The sequence below is a fragment of the Momordica charantia genome, unplaced genomic scaffold, assembly GCF_013281855.1.
Source record: "Momordica charantia cultivar OHB3-1 unplaced genomic scaffold, Mcharantia_2.0 BLBB01000034.1, whole genome shotgun sequence".
In the NCBI taxonomy this organism is placed as follows: Eukaryota; Viridiplantae; Streptophyta; class Magnoliopsida; order Cucurbitales; family Cucurbitaceae; genus Momordica; species Momordica charantia.
Window position 1 is genome coordinate 27,501 of NW_028275190.1, and position 20,429 is coordinate 47,929.

General features: G+C 33.8%; 3 protein-coding genes and 1 long non-coding RNA gene across 4 annotated transcripts; all 4 read right to left on the bottom strand.

Annotated features, from left to right (window-relative positions):
• Positions 1 to 957: 957 nt before the first annotated feature.
• LOC148207894 (uncharacterized) lies at positions 958 to 2,916 on the bottom strand. Its single transcript, XR_015787600.1, has 2 exons — positions 2,621 to 2,916; positions 958 to 1,698 (listed from the first exon to the last, which is right to left on the bottom strand). It is a non-coding gene; the product is annotated as an uncharacterized LOC148207894 (long non-coding RNA).
• Positions 2,917 to 4,289: 1,373 nt separating this feature from the next.
• Positions 4,290 to 7,187, bottom strand: LOC111019453 (proteasome subunit alpha type-4). The gene is made up of 2 exons (XM_022295847.2): positions 7,030 to 7,187; positions 4,290 to 5,286 (listed from the first exon to the last, which is right to left on the bottom strand). The coding sequence occupies exon 2, from the start codon at positions 5,273 to 5,275 to the stop codon at positions 4,523 to 4,525; it is 753 nt and encodes a 250-aa protein (XP_022151539.1). The 5' UTR covers positions 5,276 to 5,286; positions 7,030 to 7,187; the 3' UTR covers positions 4,290 to 4,522.
• Positions 7,188 to 8,253: 1,066 nt separating this feature from the next.
• Positions 8,254 to 10,912, bottom strand: LOC111019495 (uncharacterized). Its single transcript, XM_022295903.2, has 7 exons — positions 10,491 to 10,912; positions 9,997 to 10,173; positions 9,745 to 9,891; positions 9,412 to 9,513; positions 9,252 to 9,322; positions 9,073 to 9,140; positions 8,254 to 8,836 (listed from the first exon to the last, which is right to left on the bottom strand). Exons 1-7 carry the CDS (start codon positions 10,731 to 10,733, stop codon positions 8,595 to 8,597), a joined length of 1,050 nt encoding a protein of 349 aa, XP_022151595.1. The 5' UTR covers positions 10,734 to 10,912; the 3' UTR covers positions 8,254 to 8,594.
• Positions 10,913 to 16,169: 5,257 nt separating this feature from the next.
• LOC148207895 (BEL1-like homeodomain protein 9) lies at positions 16,170 to 20,058 on the bottom strand (the record flags this gene model as incomplete). Its single annotated transcript, XM_088118218.1, is given in 6 exon segments — positions 16,170 to 16,952; positions 17,516 to 17,576; positions 17,760 to 17,823; positions 17,826 to 18,087; positions 19,802 to 19,873; positions 19,876 to 20,058. Coding segments are annotated over 6 exon segments (1,089 nt in total), but the record flags the coding sequence as incomplete, so codon positions are not given.
• Positions 20,059 to 20,429: the final 371 nt, after the last annotated feature.

Here is a 20,429-nt window from a genome sequence, read left to right on the forward strand (position 1 = left end):
CATTATCTATTCAAGTTAGGCCTATCTAATTCATGTCATTGTGAATTAAATCCATTCAAGCAATTAAATTTAATTGACTTTTGTACGTAATGTTGGGCATAAATTTCAATATGACGATATTTCCCATAACCTATCTAATTTTCAATTACTTTTTTATTTCATCTCATTTGAATGATTAATACAAAAAACTGCCACATTAGTTTGATCTCTTCAATAATGTACCTAGATTATAATATTCGACATTAAAACATTGCATATGATTCAAGAAAATTAATAATTAAAAAAATCAATAACCAACACCATATCTTTGTTTATAACATTATTATTATAAGAAAAAGGAATCCAAGTTGTAATTAGAAGATATAGAAGAATAAAGTATATATTCAAATGTGGATCAAAGCCAACACTAATGTTGGTTTACAGGAACGTCAGTTACTTTCTGGAATGATTTGGTCTCCAATTTCCTTTAAAAGACTAAAAAAATAATTTAGTCCAATTGGGGATATACTTTCCACCAAAGATAAAGATCAACTTTTGCTCTAAATAATGACACTAAAAAAAGACATTTTGATCTGCACATTAGATTTATATATGAAAAAGAAAATCTAATCCAAACTCTACATTAAAGTTTAATGATAATACTGGGTTATTATACATGTCAAAATAATTTAAATATCAATCGTTTGATAGCTTGTAAAAAAATTAAGTTGTTTAAGGGGTTCAACTGATACTATAGAGTGATGTGTGCTAAAGCAACTATCTAACCATGGTTAATTAGGTGAAGTAGCTCGATATATTGGTAAAGAAGAGGGTCTTCATTAATATGAAGGACACATATTCAAGTCTCAACGTGAATAAGTGATTGTGGCGTTTGAGCTTTTGGACTCTGATACCATATTAATATTCATCAGGTTCCGACAGAGTATGTAATCATGAACTTGTCAATCACAAGGTTGATTATAAATAAAAATTAAAATAATTCATAGAAGAATATGAGGAAGATTACATGTTATGGATTATATGATTTTGAGAGAGTAGTATGTTAATTGAGTGGCATGTGTGATGTCAATCTGAGCCTAATCAATCTGTTAAAGCATATATACTTATATTGAAATTGTTTATGCAAGGATATGCACCACAATGTATTTCAGATTGCAGCTCGAACTCGGCCTCCAGACCGATCTGAATACTTGGGCGGACCTGCACAAAAAGGTGAGCACTCCGACGATCAAGTCAGTATAGGTCGGATTCACAGTTTAGTTCGAGGTCAGAAATCATCGTACCTGATCGTGCAGTGAAGTCCTCTACTTATGGGTGGTAGTCCCGCTAATCTCGCGACGGTTACACCCGGTAATCTCGGGACCGTCGGTTACACCCGGTAATCTCGGGACCGTCGGTTATACCCGATAATCACGCCGCTGACAGTAGCTCACATCGGCCCCCACCGAGCTTCCCGGTAGGTCGGACCTCGGCCAGGTTCACCTCGGCCCTCATACTTAGCATCTGTCAACCCTAGTGGTGGTGATCTCGGCCGTCCGAGCTGGGCATGACTCATGAGTCATCTTGGAGCACCAATAGGGGTCCTCCACGTGTCCAGGGTATTCTCTTCCCCAAACAGAAATAATCAAGCTGCTCCACCTCGACATGATATGAAGATTTGAAGAGGTAATTTCCTCCTTCCAGTGGTAATCCGCTTATCTAAGAAGTGATGAAAAGGCTTAAATTCAATGCGAAGCGTGTAATATAATTTTAGAAAATTTGTTTTAGAAATGTCCATACCATATATATTTCATTATTTCAATTTCAATTAACAATTGTATACTTCATATTTGATTTAAATAATTTTGAGTCTTACCCTAATCAAAATGTATCTAAGGGCAAAGTTCTAGTAAAGTCACGAGAGTGACTAAAATTCTAGCTTGAGATAAAAATATACAAAGATAGCTGCTAAAAGAATTACACCGTAAAAGTTGAATATGAAAGTGGTAATGTTTTTGCTCTTATACTGTTTTTTAGTATAATAAGTGGAATAGGAAGATTCGAACTCATAACTTATTGATTAGAGACAAGTGTCAATCACCATTGAACTTAGTTCATCTTGGCTTTGATCCTGTGACGTTAAACTAAAAGAAATGATAATCTCTGTAATTATGTTAATTATATCATTTTGTTATGTATTGATACCATGATACCATAGCCAAAGCTGCCAAACATAGAAAAACACAACCAACTAAATCGACCTATTGAAACATTTTATTATAAGAAGTTAAGAAAAATGAAAAACCAACATAGAAATCAACTTTTGGAAAAACTAAACGCCAATGACTTAACTGAAAACCCACCAAACCAATGGAAATTAACAAAATTGATCAGCAAAACCAGACCAACGTAAACTAGCATATAGTCATGATCTCATTGAGGAAATAATATTTCAATGTTTCATAATAAATTTATCCATTCCATACCAACAAAAACAACCTTAATCATGATAAGATTGAGAGGTGGTTATGGGGCTGATTAACTTACCTCCGAAACATAGGTTAGTATAAAGAACTTATCCATAATTAAACTTTCCTGCCCTTCAAAAGTTATTAAATAATGACAAAGATCATAGAAGTACCTTGAGAAAAGTTGCATAAATTAAGGAATTGAAGGAGACAACAAAAGACAAATTGATCAAACCAACTCCTGAATTGTCAATCAGGAAGAGATAATCTGCATCCCAAGGACTAGGGAAGATGTAAGCATGCGATCAATATATGACCAAAACAAAATCACTCAAACTGATTAATGAACTCCCTAAACCTCAGGATGCAGATTACCCGATCCTAACTCAAACATTATAGAACTCCAGAGAAAGCAAAGAATGATGACAAATGGAAAGCAAGTGATTGAAATAGAGGAGAGAAAAGTATGAAGGCCTTCTATGCATTATGATGAGAATTTATAAGGGTTTTTGAGGCCATTGATCCCCAAGAATCTTTCTAGTTTAATATTGCAATGTATTGAGTGGGAAACCCATTGATAAGGTGCTGCTTTGAAACAGAATGATGATTGTTTTTTGTTCTTTGCTACCCAATTGAATGATCATGTGGGCCATTCTTAATTTTCTTACACAATCATTGTTCTTCCCTTGACTGCTTTTTCATCTTCTTTTTCCCTAGTTGTCTCCAAGAAGAATCCCCCTAATGTTTTGTTCCTTTTCCTTTCTTAGCTTTGCCAATTTTGAAAAGGTAAAAATTGTAAATTTTTCAATCATATTGGTTCGAGTCGAGCAAGTTTCGGTAAAAGTGATGAAATCAACCGTTTCAAATAGTTGAGATATTTGAATAAGGTAAAAATATTTTACTATAATTAGACAAGACTGACGAGGTTATCGTTACATCTCTATTTAATTAAAGATATTTAATTAAAGACGTATATATGAGTGATTCGCTGTTCTAGAAAAAGCAAAAGGAGTGATATAGAAGCTTATTAATTTATTTGGAGAACCCAAAAAGGGGCTTAAATTAAGGTGTCTAATGATATGGGATTCTTATACTTTTTCCACCTGGAAATCCCAAAATGATTAAATCAAAGCGAAGGAATTGGTGACGCAATTATATCGTAAGGATAGATATAGATGGTCACCATCAGCTTTTGATTACACAGTACAAAAGGCTCTTTCATTATTCTATTCTTATGCTCATTGAAAAAGAAAGGCACCAAATTTGCCTCCTCTTTATCTGATTGCTTGCTTGCTGTGTGTTGTCTGTGACTCTGGTTGCCATCATTGCTCAGATGCCAAAACACAGCCTTTGTCCCATCGTCAATATCACCAACCATGCATAAACAAGAACTCGGCCTTACCAAAACATAATAGCTTCTAAATATTGTGATCGGATGATTTATAAACATTAAAGACGCTGTAGAACTAGAGATATTTACTCGGGTTGCAAATTATCCTAACTTAAACCATACGAGTTGATCGAATTTGATGCCACGGAGAGCCAGGTACAGGTCACTTCAAAGGATCAGATCCTCTTCAGTTCCGCTGCTAAAATAGTATCCAATTCAAGAAAAATGCTTCATGATCATGACAAGTTTCCAGAATATCTCTAATTAAAGCAAGTTTTGGATAACTTCCTTATTCCAACAGACGTAAATGGAAAAGTATTGCCATTTACACAAGTATTTTCCTTTCTTCTGTCTCTTTCTCCATGCCTAGGAGGGGCAGCTTCTTCCTCTCATATTCGTTTATCACAAAGGAAGCTTCTCCCTACAGTGCTCATCAAGCAACAGGGCAGAGATAACACAATAAAATAACTCGATAATTGTGCATTGTAGAGACAATGACCAGTGTTCCTAACACGGTTACACAAAAGACAGGAGAAAACTTTTAAAATGATAAAGATAATCTGTCAATCCAAAAACATAACATACCACCGCTGTTCAGTTCAAGTAATATGAAGGACCATGAGACATGCCAGGCCAAGCACAAGTGCAACATCGAAAAGGAGGTGTTACGTCCAAAATAAAGTGTCTAGGAAGCCTCAGCAGCTGGTTGAGTCAAACCAGACTTCACCAACAACTTGCTTAGGGACTCTGGTGAGCAAACTTGATACTTGACATTTCCAGCAGGTGAGAGGAAAACCTCAGCTAATTCAAGCTTGTCAGAAGTAAGACTTGTGCTGTCCATGGTTTTGCTAAGCACCTTAAGTGCTAGCTGGATGGCCTCTTCCCTAGTGATATCATCCTTGTAATCCTGTTTAAGCATTGACTGTGCTGCCTGGTTGTTGGCACCAATTGCAGCAGCCTTCCAACCACCATAGTTTCCACTCGGGTCACTCATGTAAAGTTGGAAGCCATAATTCTTATCCCATCCTGCAAAAAGAAAAGAAACACCAAAGGGGCGTAGACCACCAAATTGCGTGTAGCCTTGCTTCGTATCACAGAGAGATTGAACCAGTTGCTCAACAGGCATTGGCTCTTGGTAAGCATAAGTGTAGCGTTGGGCTTGAACCCTTGCGGTGTTGATCAATATGTTGGCGTCGGACATAATTCCAGCCACAGCACATGCAACATGATCATCAATTTTGTACATCTTCTCAGTGGAAGTTGAGGTCTGCAGGAGTTTGGATGTAACCTTCTTTTCACCTACCAAGACAACCCCATCTTTAGATAATATCCCAATTGCAGAACCGGCATTTCCAATTGCCTCCATTGCATATTCAACTTGGTAAAGACGGCCTTCTGGAGAGAAGATCGTTGTTCGGCTATCATACCTTCGAGACATTATTTGTTATCCTGTTTGTGCAGAGGTGGAAGAGGAACAGAGAATTAAGGATAGATAATCTGGCAAGGGATGATGGTCCCAATCTGAGTGGCATGGATAAGAAGATGGGAGGCAAACATGGCATGGGACAAATAAGTTGACACTATATGAGTATTCTCAAAAAATTAGGAAAATTTTCAAAAACCACTCCTGATCTATAAGACAAGTTACATTTGCACCCTCAGATTTTTTGTTTGAGCAATTACACCTCAAAAGTTGCATAAGTGAATAATTTGGCCCCCTTCCATTATTACTGCTAGTGTGTCTGTTTAAAACTATCTCATGTGAGAAGACAAATGTACCAATGAGTCTCCATCTTCCTAAAATGATAGGATCTCGCACTTTTTATATGATTACACGAAGAGGGAGCACTAGATGAGGAGGCCAAAATGTGGGTGTAGGGAGGCCAAAATCTCTTATGGAGAAAAACTGTGGTAGAGAGATTGAAATAGATAGAGATGGAGAGGCCAAGAAAGAGAGATTCATAGACAGAGATAGAGAGATAAAAAAGAAACTGTGTTAGCGAGTAAGGGAATCAGAAAGAACAAAAAAAATGCTAGACATAGACTCAGAATTAAAGGTTAAAAGAGAGTAACTTCCAGAGAGCGAGAAATTATTAGAGAGACAATTTCTCTTTTTATCTCTCAATCTCTATCCCAGTCAATATATTAATATATATGTGTGTGTGTATATACTTCAATCTTCTACCACAGTTTCTCTCTCCATCTCCCCTTCACTTCTCTTAATGCATTTTCTCTTTTATCTTCATAAATCTAACTAACATAGTGTCTCTTTTATTTCTATATGTCCCTACCGCTCTCTACCTTTACCTCTCCCTATCCATCTCTCTTCTCTCTGTTTCTATATCTATACCGCATTTTCTCTCTCCCTATCTCTATTTCATTTCCACCTCCCTACACCGACATTTCAGCCTCCTCATTTTAACTTCCCATGTTCTTTGCAAAGGGTGACACCTAACATTTTTTGGAAGGAGACGAATCAGCCCACGTGTATGCTCACAAGTGGAACCTTTAAACAAATTACAGTTGAAACAAAAGGGGCCAATTTCTTCGCCAAAGCAACTTAAAAGGTATAATTGCTCAAATTGAAAATTCATTGGTACAATTGTGACAAGCCCTATACTGTTGGGGTGGTTTGTTCATCAAAAACATATTTCCCAAGATTTGTATCTTACTTTTGGTTCCCTTCCCCCATCCCCAATGAGATGCAATGCTGCCAACACTCTCTTTTTCTCTCCCCCCGGCCTATCTTCTACATCTGTTCAGTTACTTTTTACAAAAGATTTAGCTGAACAAATGACGATCAGTAGTTTCTTCCCCTAATTCTACCTCGGAATAAACTTACCCAGAGTAAGCGTACAGTTTTTTTGTTCGAAAAAAAAAAAATATATATATATATATATAAGCATACAGGGCGAGAAAATGATGGATGACCAAATTAGAGGATAAAAAAGGATAGACCCAGACCAAATGCACCATTACCAACAATCTAAAACTTTTCACTGATTCAGTAGGACTATAGCGCGTTTGGATTGGGCATGATGGAAAGGGATGAATGTGAATTTTCATTTCCAGAAATCAAAATTTGTGGCCCTAAAGTGTAAAGACGGCTCAGAATCGAAAAGAATCCATAGATTTTTCAGTAGATAGTCCATCGTAAAACAGTCAGTGGAATTAGCGATGAGAAATACATACCTGACGGAGAAAATAAGAAAGAAAAGGTATGCGTCGTCACTCGTTTCGCCGAAATGGTTTGAAGCAGAGAAAGCAAGAATCGAAGGTGCTTTAAGGGATCATTTACAGAATAGGTTTCCTTTTTCTCCAAGCCAACTTTCCTTTCCGATAGCTAAAGAAGTCGATTAACGAAAATAGTTGGATTTTTTTCTTTCTTTTTTTTTTCTTTTTTTGTAATTTTCAATTTGTTTTCTGAAAATAGTTTCCAAAAATTTCTAAACAAAATTATGTGTAAGACTTTTTTTTTTTTTTTTTTTGATAAAACGGTAAACATTCTTACGTATTCTTACAGTTGTATTAACAAATTATTTTATAATTAAGTTAGACTGTACTTTTAAATGTATTGTCTAATAGTTCTGAAATTTTTAATTTTTGTGTCTAATATACCTAAAGTTTAAAAATGTCTCATCTAAACCTTCAATTTTTTTCCTACTTCTAATCTCCGAGATGCAAGAACACATAAATCAACAACGAATATCAGTTTAATTAATTGGCATATATCTTTAACCAAAATATCATGTGAATGCTCCACCCCACTTGTTATACTGAAAATAGAAAAAGAAAAGAAAACTTATTATACAATGTTATGCGATTCCAAAATTATAGAGGTATAAGGCTGTACAACTAAAAAATATACAAGAATTTGGTTAATTATAGAGGTATAAGGCTATACAACTAAAAAATATACAAGAATTTGGTTGGTACCATTTGTATTAACCAATTATGAGATAAGTGACTTCCAAATATTTTCTTTTTTTGCCTCTGGAAGTGTACTGAAAAAACATGTGCTGATTTGTTAAAAGCCTTAACTCTTGCAAATAATTCGCTAACTAGATCGACATGTTCGAGTCACAACGGAGGCATGAAAACATGGCGATCAAGTGTTGGATTCAAATACTGATTAGATTCTGGACATAGATGATGATATTCGGACATAGATGATGATATTCAGACAGCATATTAAAGAGAATGAGAGAAATTGAACCACTTCCGATACACCAAAAAAGTTCCTCAGCAAATCATAGTTAAATCATTATATACAAATGATCGTATGATACTAACAAGTTTATGTTCTCAAACGATAGAATTTAGCAGAGCCAGGAGATCAGTGAACCTCTTTTTTTTCTTTTGAGCATCATTCAGTGAACAATTTAAACGCATGAATAAGCAGACACAAGACAACTCTTAACGAAGAATGATAATCAGTATAATAAAGGCAATGTAGCTCTTTGAGATAATGAATACAATGTCAACCTTTAATGGTATCAGAACTGGCAACTCTTTGGGTTAACTCTTCCTGTACAAGATAAAAATATTAATCGTCTCCTGGCAGTAAAAAGCAAAAATTTACTGCAACAAAATTCCTCAAAAAAATAATAAAAATTGACCACTCTAAAGTATTATCCTATTGACCAGTAACCTATTTCTATGGATCTCAGTTTGTTCTTCGTTGAATACTACAAGCTGGAAATAATACAGTGACTCAAATAAGCACTCAAATCGAAGAATTGGGCATTTGAAAGCAACTATGAACTGGGGGGCATTCGTGATAGAAATGTTTTCAGAGTCTCGTATGTCATGAAGACGATTCCTACACTTGGTACAACCTTGTAGTACTCTGGCAGAATCCCTCGGTACAAACCTTTAAGACCTTCTGTCTTCACAATGTGTTTAAATGTTCCATGTAAACCAGTGTTATAAACACGGGCCCGACCACCAGCACCTTCCAATTGCATCCTTCTTCTCACGAGATCCAAAGGGAATGTTGCTAAAATAATCATGAGATTAAATTAAAGCAGGCATAAAGACAAACTAGTTCACTAGTAATGCAGGTAAACTAAAATAGCTACTGTATTACGCATATCAGTTAAAAGTGTGCATTGTATAGACTGTACTATTGCAGCAAGAACATTTTTTCAGATTGATTCAATGCAAAATTATCTCAAAATTCTATATCAAGTCAAGTGAGTAGGTATAAGAAAAAATTTAAGAAACCACACTTACCTGTTGATGATGCTATGCCGGAAAGACTACCACAAGCAAGACTGACCATTATAGTGGAGTCATGAGGCCTGGTGTCAAATCAAATGATAATTATGCCAAAACATAAAAGTATAGAACCAAAATGTACATGACTTCTAAATATAGTATGACCAAACATAACCTAAGCACAAAGTCTTTACCTTCGAGATTGCCAGAATGATCTCAAGCTCTCGTAAACTGAAAAGCTGATGGCTATACTTGGTCCAACACCCTGCACCACATAGTTTAAAGTTGTCGTTTAAGTCAAATGAACAAAGCAAATATATGTAGGTATACATGTATAACTAGAAAATTGCATACCAACAAGGTAGCTCCAAGTCCTTTATACAAGCCAAAGAAACCTTCTTCTCTGCAAATTGTATGGAATGCATGCCCGATGCCTCTGTAATAAATGGTATCTCTCTGTAAAGTTCAAATACAGAAAAGGGTTATTACAAAGAAACAAAATAAAGATAACACAAGGATTGGATGCTACAACTAGCTAATTTCAATAAAACACACACACAGAGAAAACAATGAGATGGAGGAGAAAAAATGTGAATCATGAATATCCAATAATAAAAAATCTTTGTAAAGAATAATCATAATTGCAACAATGCACTACCGGCGACATCAACAATAACAGAAATTAACCTGTGCAGCAAGTCTGGTCCTAACAAGGTCCAGTGGGTACGTAACAGAGGCAGCTGTTATTCCAGCCAAACCACCACCAACAAAATGCACAAAAAGATCTGCGCTGGTATTACCCTGATATCTTTCCCTAACAATTGACTGCAGAAACTGCAAAGAGGAGGGAAAAGACAAGTGACGATTATAAAAATATTGAAATGCTCCGACACCAATTAGCACAAAGCGAAAAAAAAATTAATAGAACCCATGGCTCACCTTCTTGTATCGTTCATAAGCATAGAAATTGACTGAAGAATAGGGTAGGCGATGAGCAATTGTGACCAAATTGCCCTTCCAAAATGCTCGGAATCCCTCTTCATTGATAATTCGCGAAGCTTCATGCCATATGCTGGCTTTCTTCAATGCTGCAACATCAGAGTGCATACCTTGCACCTGGTGAAGTTAGATCATGCAAGAACGTCAACAAACTAGATTGATTCAGGACAGAGCAAGAGATAAAATAGAAGTACAAGAAGACTGGTGTATCAAGTTAATCCCAGTATCCACACAATGGCTAGTTTCTCGTGTCAAGTAAAGCCAAGTCCTAAGAACAATTTAATACCAAATTTTTCCTCACCAACAACCCTTAATTAAAGAAATCGGACGCAACATACAAAATTAGAAAAAACCCTGGTCAACCCATAAACAAGGAGTACATAAAGAAATCTTCTTGAAAATAACTACGAAAACCGATAAAGAAATGAGCAAACCTGAAAGAGGATAGTGAGGCGAGCAAGAGGCGCCGTACATGTCTTGCTAAAGGCACCGGCGATACCACCAGCAAGAAGCTGCTGCACCGTGCCAATCTGCGACTGCTGGTTCAAAGACGGCTTGTTCTGGGTATGTTGCTGTAAGTATTTCCTGGCGCCGCCGTCGACGACGGCGCCGGGAGCAGAATTAAGAGCCTTCTGGCCTCCTTCGACCACCACACTAACTCGAGCCTCCATATTCATTTCCCGTCTCAAGCCGTCCTCGAAGATGGCAGAAGAATGGGTGATCTTGATCTCACATCCGTCTTTAAAGACAAGGAAATCAAGAATTTGGGAGAAAAGTTTGGCGTTGAACAGAGAAAAACCCTAGAGAAGAAGAAAACGAATAAGCCCTAAAGAGGAACAGAGTTGTGGACTACGAAATTTGACCTGACGGGTTTTATTGGTGGTTTTACAAAATACGACACACGTGAAAATTTTCTGCCGACTGTGTCCCCACGCCTCTAACCCAATAATATAATGAAATAAAATATCATTTGAATATGCTACTAATTTAATATTTTTACAAAAAAAATAACATGGTAGCACTACATTTTTTAAATTTTTAAAATAACAAGATATTCGCCTTAACATTAAGCTCGAAAATAGATATTTTAAATTAAATACAGTACAAATAATTGACGGAATTATCGATTAAAATATTAGGACCCTATGTGGGTGAAGAGTAAATATTTATGGCTTATTTATTGTTTTTTATTTTAAGTATTTTTTGAAAAATGTAAAGGCAAAACTAGAATAAGTGAATTTTCCTTTTTTTTTTTGCATATTTGTTTTGTGCGATTCAAATGGTGTAAATTTTGAAAATAACTTTTTTAAATGTTTTTAAATCCTGAATTTGAAACTTGTTAAAACTTAAAAAAAAAAAAAAATATATATATATATATATATAATATTGTGACATAATAATTCTACTAATTTTATGACATATATATTAATAAATCAATAAATATTATTTTATATTTAACCAAATATTTAGTTGGCAATGATAATTTAGTTTTCAAATATAGTACTAAACCTGTTGAATAAATTTTCAAATTGAAATTCAATTTCTAAATTTACTATCAAACATAAATTTGAAAACTATGAAAATAACTATATTTCTGAAAACATAAATTTGAAAACAACTGATTTAATAAAAAATATAGTTATTTTCATAGTTTTCAAATTTATGTTTTCACATCACCCAATCAAATGTATCTCATCTTTTTATTTTTAAGAAATGTTTTTAAAATTGTGTAAACAAAAGTTTCTTATTTCTTATTTATTGTTCCTATTTTTTATTTTGTTCAAAATATAAATAAAAATATTGTTTTATCATTTTTGACATATAAAATGCATAATAAATATTTAAAGTAAATATAAGATAAAAAATTTTGATTATTTAATTTTAAAATTTAATTTTTATTTAAATTGGTAGGGAATGGGAAACAAAAAATAGTTACAATACCTATTTTTATTTCTTTTTTTAATTAAAATGACATAAATAAAAAATAATAATTACCAGTTCTATTTCTATCCATTAAAAAAGAGAAAATGAACAAAAAGATGAGAAACTAGGAAAAAAAAACATTATCAAACTTGTCTTTAAGGCCTAACGAGATTTGGATCCTAATATATTAATTATTTCCTTAAAGAACTAAAAAGTTGATTATTAATTCAAATTCAAACAAATTTAATAAATTTAAAAAATATCTATTTTCTCAGTAAAAAGGTAATTTTGACTTAGAAATATTTTGTCAAGTCTTCTTTCAAAAATATAGATATGAATATGGAGTATTATTTGAATTTGTTAGGAAAACTTTGAAAGTTTGGATGAGAATTGAATTCCCATTTGAATGAGTATCAAATTTCACCTCACTCTTGGTTGTATCTTAAATAAACCAAATATTTCTTTGACAATTATTTTTTAATATCTTTTTTATTTTTAAAGGGGAAAAAACCCTACATGAATGGCTTTTCTTTTGGTTCTTCTTTTTAAAAGCTTCTTCTTTTTTTTTCATCAATTCATAACTATTCTACTATCTCGTCTTTTTATACTTTTAAGAAACGTTTTTAAGGTTGTATAAAAAAATTGTAAACAATAAACTTTTTCTTGTTTTTTATTTATTGTTCTTATTCTTTTATTTTGTTCAAAATATAAATAAAAACATTATTTTATCATTTTTGACATATAAAATACAAAATAAATATAAGATAAAATTTCTAATTAGTTAATTTTAAAAATTAATTTTTATATAAAATTACTTTTTATTTAGAATGGTAGAAAATGAGAAACGAAAAATAGTTACCATACATATTTTTATGTACTTTTTAATTGGAAATGACATAAACAAAAACTAATGATTAGTACTATTTATTAAAAAGAGAAACTAGAAAAAATAACGTTACCAAACATATCTTTAGAACTCAAATGGAATTTGAATCATAATAGATTAATTAAAAGTTAATTATATTTTAAAAAAATTTAAAAGTTGATTATTAATTCAAATTCAAAACAAATTTAATAAATTTAAAAATATATATATATATATTCTCTCAGTAAAAAAGTAATTTTGACTTAGAAATATGGAGTCAACTCTTCTTTCCAAAATATGGATATGAATGTGGAGTGATATTTAAATTTCCCAGGGAAACTTTGGAAGTTTGGATGAGAATTGATTTCCCATTTGAATGAGTCCCAAATTGAATTCCACCTCATTATTAGTTGTATCTTAAATAAACCAAATATTTATTTGACAATGATTTTTTAATATCTTTTTATTTTCCTACATGAATCATGCCTCTTCTTTTATAAATGCTTATTTCTTTGCAATTCGGTTCTTTTTGTTACTTTGTTTTTTCGTTAATTGAAAGGGTGCAATGGGACTTATTGAATTAATTGATTGCTTTGGACATGGAAGGTTTTGATTTATAATTTATTAAATTTTAAAGTAAGTTGACTAATTAGGATTTTTTTATAATCATTTTATTTTAATTAATATTTTACATTTTAAAAGAAGTTTCTTTTCCTTTTTCTTTTTTTTTCCAACTAAAAAATAGTTTTCAAATATTTGTTATTGTTTATGTGCTCATAATTTGGTTAATTACTCGGTTGTATTTTTAGGTTGTTGAGCTTAATCATCAAATAAGCTAAATTCAAGTTCAAAAGTTCATAAGAAAACTTATTCTTAATGCGACAAGAATTTCTTTTTTAAAGTAGGAGTATGAAGACGTAGGGACTAAAGTTGAAAATATATTGACTAAAATGAACATTTTGAAAGTAAATAAATCAAAATTAACCAACGTTAAAATTACAGGTTCCACTGTTTGATTTCATTCATACAATTTGGTAAACATTATCAAAGTAATGAAAAAAAATTGATTCTCATTTCTTGTTGGGATTGGTGGAGCCAAAACGACGTCGGAACGAGCAAGAGATGAGTCGGGATCAAAGCGGGATGAAAACAAGAGAAAGCGGAGTGCTGCAGGCCACAAGGGCCAAGGAGGCAGCACCGCGGCGCCGTCCTATTCTGTGCTCCCGGACTCTTTAGGGTCCGTAGCACCATGGTACAGTTTCGGAGTTTAGGGTTTTCTAGGTTGAAATTGGAGCCGTTTCAGTCAATTTTCAGATGGTTTTCATGGTAGTTTCAAGGGGGAGGCTCAGGGTATTAGCAGAGGCATTGGGGTTGATCAAGATCGACATTATCAGGGTAATATCTTTTTCTAAATTTCTTTTGTTGGAAAATTTAAAGGATAACATTTTACCTATGCATTTTTCATGCATTTACTTAAGATATGTTTAGGGTAATTCTGACATGGCTATAATCACTTTTAATCATAATCACTTCCATTTTAAAATAAAATATTTATCAAAGATTGTGATTTTTGATAAGTGATTCCGGATTAATCACTTGGAGTGTGATTCCTAAAGTGATTTTTTGACAAAAAAATTAATAGAAAATTAGTTTTTTAAAATGGTTATTGTTTTCTATGCACCTTATTTTTCACTCTAACTTTATTTGTCTCTAATTTTTTCTTTAAAATGTTTGTAGTCTCTCTAAATTTGTAGTTCACATTTTTTTCAAAATTTATTTTTCCATCTCAAATTTTTATCTCTCACACTCTAAATTTTCTCTCTCTAAATTTTTCTGTCAAATTCTCTCTTTAAACTTTAAATATTAACCATTCAAAATCATTTTTAATTATATAAAAACCACTTTAAAAAGTGTGTAACCAAACGTTAAAATAAGTATACGAAAACTACTTTCACAAAATTAATTATCATTAGGGTCTGTTTCAAAATGATTTTATAATAATTTAGAAATATATGACAATTACCGTTGACTTATGCACACTTTGACGAGATTGAATGAACAATTTAATTCTCCTCAATAGTTTAGAAGAACCACATGTTACATGTGCCTTCTTTTTAAAATAAAAAAGGGCAGGCCAAAACTGTCATTTCCAAGCTTTAGAACAATTAATTAAAAGATAGGTTTTAAAATTTAGTCAAATCTACATTTTCTCCTTATTGATGTTATTCAGAAATATTACGTGTATAAAGTCAAATGCTTTACCTAATGCGACAAGGACACGTAAATTTACTTACAATAAAACCTAATGTTCTTTAAAGATTTTCTTTACAATAATTAGTTAACAACAAAATAAAATATTAAATGTCAGATTTTTTTAATAACTCGATAATTTATTAAATTTTTGTCCCAATTAATAATCATTAAGTGCTATACATATTTGAAAACAAATTTTTGTAGCTACTGTAGCCATTATATATTTGAATTATGTCTGATATTTCTTTTAGTTCAAATAAATATGGGTGGGAGTTTAAATCTTGACCAAAGGTGGTCATTAGATTGTAGTTAACTCTCTCGCTAGCTATCAAATATATGTCCACATGAGCATAATTTAATGGTAAATGTTATCTGCTCATTTTTTCAAGGTCAAAGTAATGATGGATCTAGACTTTTCGTTTAAAGGAACTTCACTTAAAATTTAATAGGATAACAATCTCAAAATTCATAATTGTCATCTACAAGTTTTCATATTATGAAATCACTACATAATAACTTCAATTAGTGACAAAGATTATAATATTATATATTAATTATTAGATACTTAATCTCCAAATCGTTGAAGCTTTTAAACTTTACAAAATTCGAATAAAAAATTATAAAATAAGAAGAATTTAATATCGAAAATTTGATTATTTATCTAAAAAGAAAAAGAAAATATAAGACATTAAATCTTAATTAGGTGCTCACCCTACCATTTGAATTCATTCTCCTACAATCACTCAACCACGTTGACATTATATATTGATAACATACCCCTGAACAAAGCTTTACAGCAACAAAAGAAAACACAAGGCACCAATCTCCAAACCCTCTTTACTTCGCTATATAAAAGCTTTCAAATTCAACATCACAAAATACGCAACCAAATGATCACAAATTCAGAAGTCTATCTAACATATTTAACTTTAGACTACAGCTATAGACTATCATAGTGAACATAAGGCAAGGCTTAAACAACCGTCATCTTCTCCTCGAGCCCGAGTTCGAAGATAGGAGATGTCTCTTGAGCGAACAAGACAAAGAACAAACCCAGCAGTGATCACACTCATCATCAAACTGATTATCTATCACTCCTTGAATGCCAATAACACTAATTTCTTGTGTAAATTTTTTCCCCCAAGGTACAAAGTTTGCAACTTCAGAAAGTTTACATATTGAATACTTTATGCTATATATATATTGCTTGTAGGCGCAGCCTTGTCAGAAAGAGTAATTCAACAATAATATTACAGGTCAGGGACAACAAATTTGGCTAACCCTCCAATCCAATATCAGCTGGATTATAAAATTCTTACATGTAGCTCAAAATTTGTCAGTATACTGTCTGGGAATTAACAGCTAGCTGTCCAATGATCCAAAACGAACATCTTCAGCCAACATAAATTCAAAACCACTCGTTTACAAACCCTTCACCGTTGGCCTCTAACCCAAGGTTAAAATGCTGAGCTGTATTGATCGGGAACGGCTCCGAGAGGGCGATGCCGCTGTGGCCATGATTCTGGTGGAGGCCGAGAGTTAAGGAAACGGTGCCGCCGCCACCACCAAGGGTGGCAGCTCCGGCAGCCGCGTGGGGGTGGTGGGATGGAAAGATATTTGGGTTGGACAAGTCCAGTACTGGGTGGTGGTCGTCGTCGTGGTTTGAAGAAGATGCATTAGCATTATTGTTGTTGTGGTCTTGTTTCAAGGATTCGTTTGTGGTATCGTTGTTTAAGGCATTGCCATTGGGTTCTCTCTGCTGAGATTTCTGAGCTTGCCTTGTTTCAAGCATGTGGATTTCTTCCACCATTGGCTTCCAAAGCCTCACTCTTGCATTGATAAACCAGTTCGATACCTGGACAAAAAACTTCAATCATAATTTAATCAACCCACAAATTAAATTTTAAATTAATTTTAAAGAAATAACTAGTTTAATTGAAAGTCTTTCGAAATGTCTAATTTTAGTTCACAACTCTAAAAAATAATCATTTTGATTTTTACCTCTATGTTAGCTTGTCAAAATAATATATATCGGAAGTCAAATTATTTGTTTCAAAATCACTTATTCTACCATCATTCCTAATCACACTCTTAGCATTTAGGTCCACATGTGATATTTTGTTATCATATTTTTTATATATATCATCATAATGTTTGGGGTCGATTTCTCTCCTAGATTGGATAAATTATGCGAGTTCATTGCAACGATGTGGTTGAGTTTTACATTTCAAATTTGTATCCCGTTGTCAACCAAGAGCACATGCAAATTTTATAATATGCATTCAACAGTTATGGTAATTAGTTGCCTCCTTCAACAGTTTTTTCTTAAGTTGATATCAAAAACCTCCCACGAACATATGAAAAATATATTAAATATGGATATGGCAGTAGAAATTTAATACCCTACTTCAAACACACCTGACTCCGCGACAAACCTGTCTGATTGGCTAGCATGAGCTTGTCGGTGTCCGTAGGATAACTGTTACACAGAAACAACTGAACAATTAATCAATCATTGTATTAGATTGTCGCTCAACTCCAAAAATTTAAGCTAGTAGATTATAATAAATCTGATAATTTTATTCATATTCTTAATTAACACACGTTGTATGTTGTATGTTGTTTCGAGTTTAAGAGTTGAGTTGGGTTTGAGTGTTCTTACGGATGGAGGAAGTGTTCGAAGAGCCACGCCCGGAGGACGGTGACAGCGCTCTCGGGGAGGCCCGCTGCGGCCGCCACACGGGTTGGTGGTCGAGGAATGCGGCATTGTTGTGAATGGATCTTTGGCAATATGGGCTGTACGGCTGCTGCTGCTGCTTGTTGAACTGGAGCTGGTCGGCAATGGCGTTCTTTAAGAACCTGAAGTGCTTGAACATGGATTTTACGGCTAAGTTCACGTAGGGAGCTGCGTTCCCAAGCCCTGCAACGTATTCAAATGTTGTAACCACGGCTTGCATCTGCTGGTAGTATTGCTTATATCTTCTGTAAACCTGAGGAAGAAATTAAAAAAAAATAATAATAAGCTTGCTAGGCTTTAGAATCTAGGGCTCTTTTTTATGGAGTTTCAAATCCCTAGGATGAGTCAATTTTGGAACTATGTAGATGGAAATATTGATGTTGTAAAATTTTTTGGAGTTATAAGACTTGTTTGATCCAAATTTCTGTCTATTTAAATTTTTAGCCGAATTTTATTTTAAAAATGACATCTGCGACTTGCAAGTATTAGCTTTGACTGATACTTCTATCGACTAAAATTTCAGTACTTAGAAAAGAGTGAAAAATAATGTTTTTATATTGAAATTCATGTTCATCATCAAAGTTAGAAATCACCAATAACTTATCATAACTTACTTCTTCAAAGGAATACTTCCACTTAAAAAAAAGAAAAAAAAAATCATCTACTCAAATTAATCCATTATTGCTAATTTTAATTCTTTTCAAATGGACAACATTTCATCCAGAATGCAAACAAATGGCCAACAAATTTCTTTAATATGACCTTCTTACAAGTTCCATCCATTCCAAAAAGGGAAATCAAAACAAAGCAGAGAGAAAGAACTTAACTAGTTTTCCATATATAATTCTTAAACTTCTGTTTGATCTACTCCTATATAGCTTCTCTAAACCAAGCATGGCCTTATCGATCCAAAAGGGTAATAACAAGAAAGACACCAATTTCCAATTTGCACAAATCCCAATAAGGAAAAACAAAATTCTGCTGAATTTAAAATTTCCCATAAAAATTTAAACAAAAACAACCGCGAACGAGTCATTTACCAAAGGCATGCAGATATATATTTTGTATAACTTATGATCAATTGTAGGGCTTTTCTTATATCTCTCTCCGTAGAACTATCATCACAAAAACATTGATAATCGCTTTCAAATTGGTACCCTTTTCAACCACTTTAAGCAACAAATAGAATTAACACTTAAAACTTGTTTTAAGAATTATTCAACCCTATTGGGTGGTGGATCAGACACCTTAAACAAGAAACAATGGATGTTTGTGCATATATTCCCTTTTGTTAACTTTTTCAAGAAAGACAGATTTTGTTTGTCACCAAAGACCACCCATTTCTCAGCTCCCTCAGTACAAAGAATCTAATGCACATAAAATAAGGAGAGATTATTATTATAATAATAATAATAAAAAAATCCCCCATTAAATTAATAGCCAAACAAAGCACAAAGCCATGAGAATATATAACATACTTCATGTCGGTTTAACCAATGGCCAACATCAAAAACTATACTGTGATTATAAAAAACTAAAACTTTTGACTAGTTAAGATCAGTCAATCATGGATCCCATTTACAATTCTTTTATTTTAAAAAATGTAATTGAACACACATTGACGCTTTGACAGAATTGTTGGGATTATTTAATCTAATTTGTTAGTCCAATCAAAATCCGTCACGTCAATCGGTGAAAGTTCTTTGTAATAAGTAAAATCTTCTGTTTGTCATGGAAATGATTAACAAAAATAAATAAATAAAGAAACTGATAATGAACATAATCAAGAGTTTCTTTTGTGGGGGGTTGCAGAAGAACAATTAATCCGGATGAAAGATCCACCATCATAACAAAGAAACAAATTTTCTTTTTTTTTTAAAAAAACCCCACATCGAAAAACTAAAACTTGAATTAGCTAACGAAAGAGAAATTAAAAGAAAAAAATGTTGTGGGGTAATTAATGTTACCTCGTCGAGCATGGAAATAAGGCGCGATTTCTTCCTCCGGCCTTCCGTGGCATCATCACAGCTGATGGGATCATGATCGGCGGCGGTGCGGCGGCAACATCTCCGCCGAGGGTTTCGAGAAGAGGGTCGACGAGGATGGCGGAATCCGGCGGCAACTTAGCGTTAACGTTAGCCCCGGCGGCGTAGTCGAAGAGGTCCTCGAGAAGCTGCTGGGCGGGCCTCAAGAATCTAGAGGCCTTCAAAATGGAGGCGTACCAGCAAGAGGAATAGAAGAATCATGAATGGGAGTAGGAGAGAAAATCGGAGGCACCGCGGCGCCGTAGCGCTGCTGCTGGAGGTTGAGCTCGAGGGACAAGGGCTGGTGGTGGTCGGGAAGGAGCGCCGCCGGCCGGGTAAGAGGACGGAAAAGGAGGAAGAAGTGGGTTGCTGTTGTTGTGGAAATCTTGGGGAAGCAAATCGGAGAAAGAAGAGGGATCATGATGATATAAAGGAAGTAAAAATTTCCAGTGGCAGTGGCGGCGATGTGGAAATTATTGGTGTTATTATGAGCATGAGGATGAGCAGTGGCCCTCCCACTCTGAGCTTCTCTCTCCTGCTTTGCTGTGGGACATGGTAGACCTCAAAACCC

What these genes read in the sequence shown, in the direction of transcription:
- LOC111019495 (XM_022295903.2), bottom strand. Translation starts at nt 10,733, where the DNA reads ATGAATATGGAGGCTCGAGTTAGTGTGGTGGTCGAAGGAGGCCAGAAG. An exon ending in TCATTCTGGCAATCTCGAAG is followed by an intron (nt 9,141 to 9,251) that starts GTAAAGACTTTG and finishes ATTTGACACCAG; the next exon opens with GCCTCATGACTCCACTATAA. An exon ending in CGGCATAGCATCATCAACAG is followed by an intron (nt 8,837 to 9,072) that starts GTAAGTGTGGTT and finishes TGATTATTTTAG; the next exon opens with CAACATTCCCTTTGGATCTC.
- LOC111019453 (XM_022295847.2), bottom strand. Translation starts at nt 5,275, where the DNA reads ATGTCTCGAAGGTATGATAGCCGAACAACGATCTTCTCTCCAGAAGGC.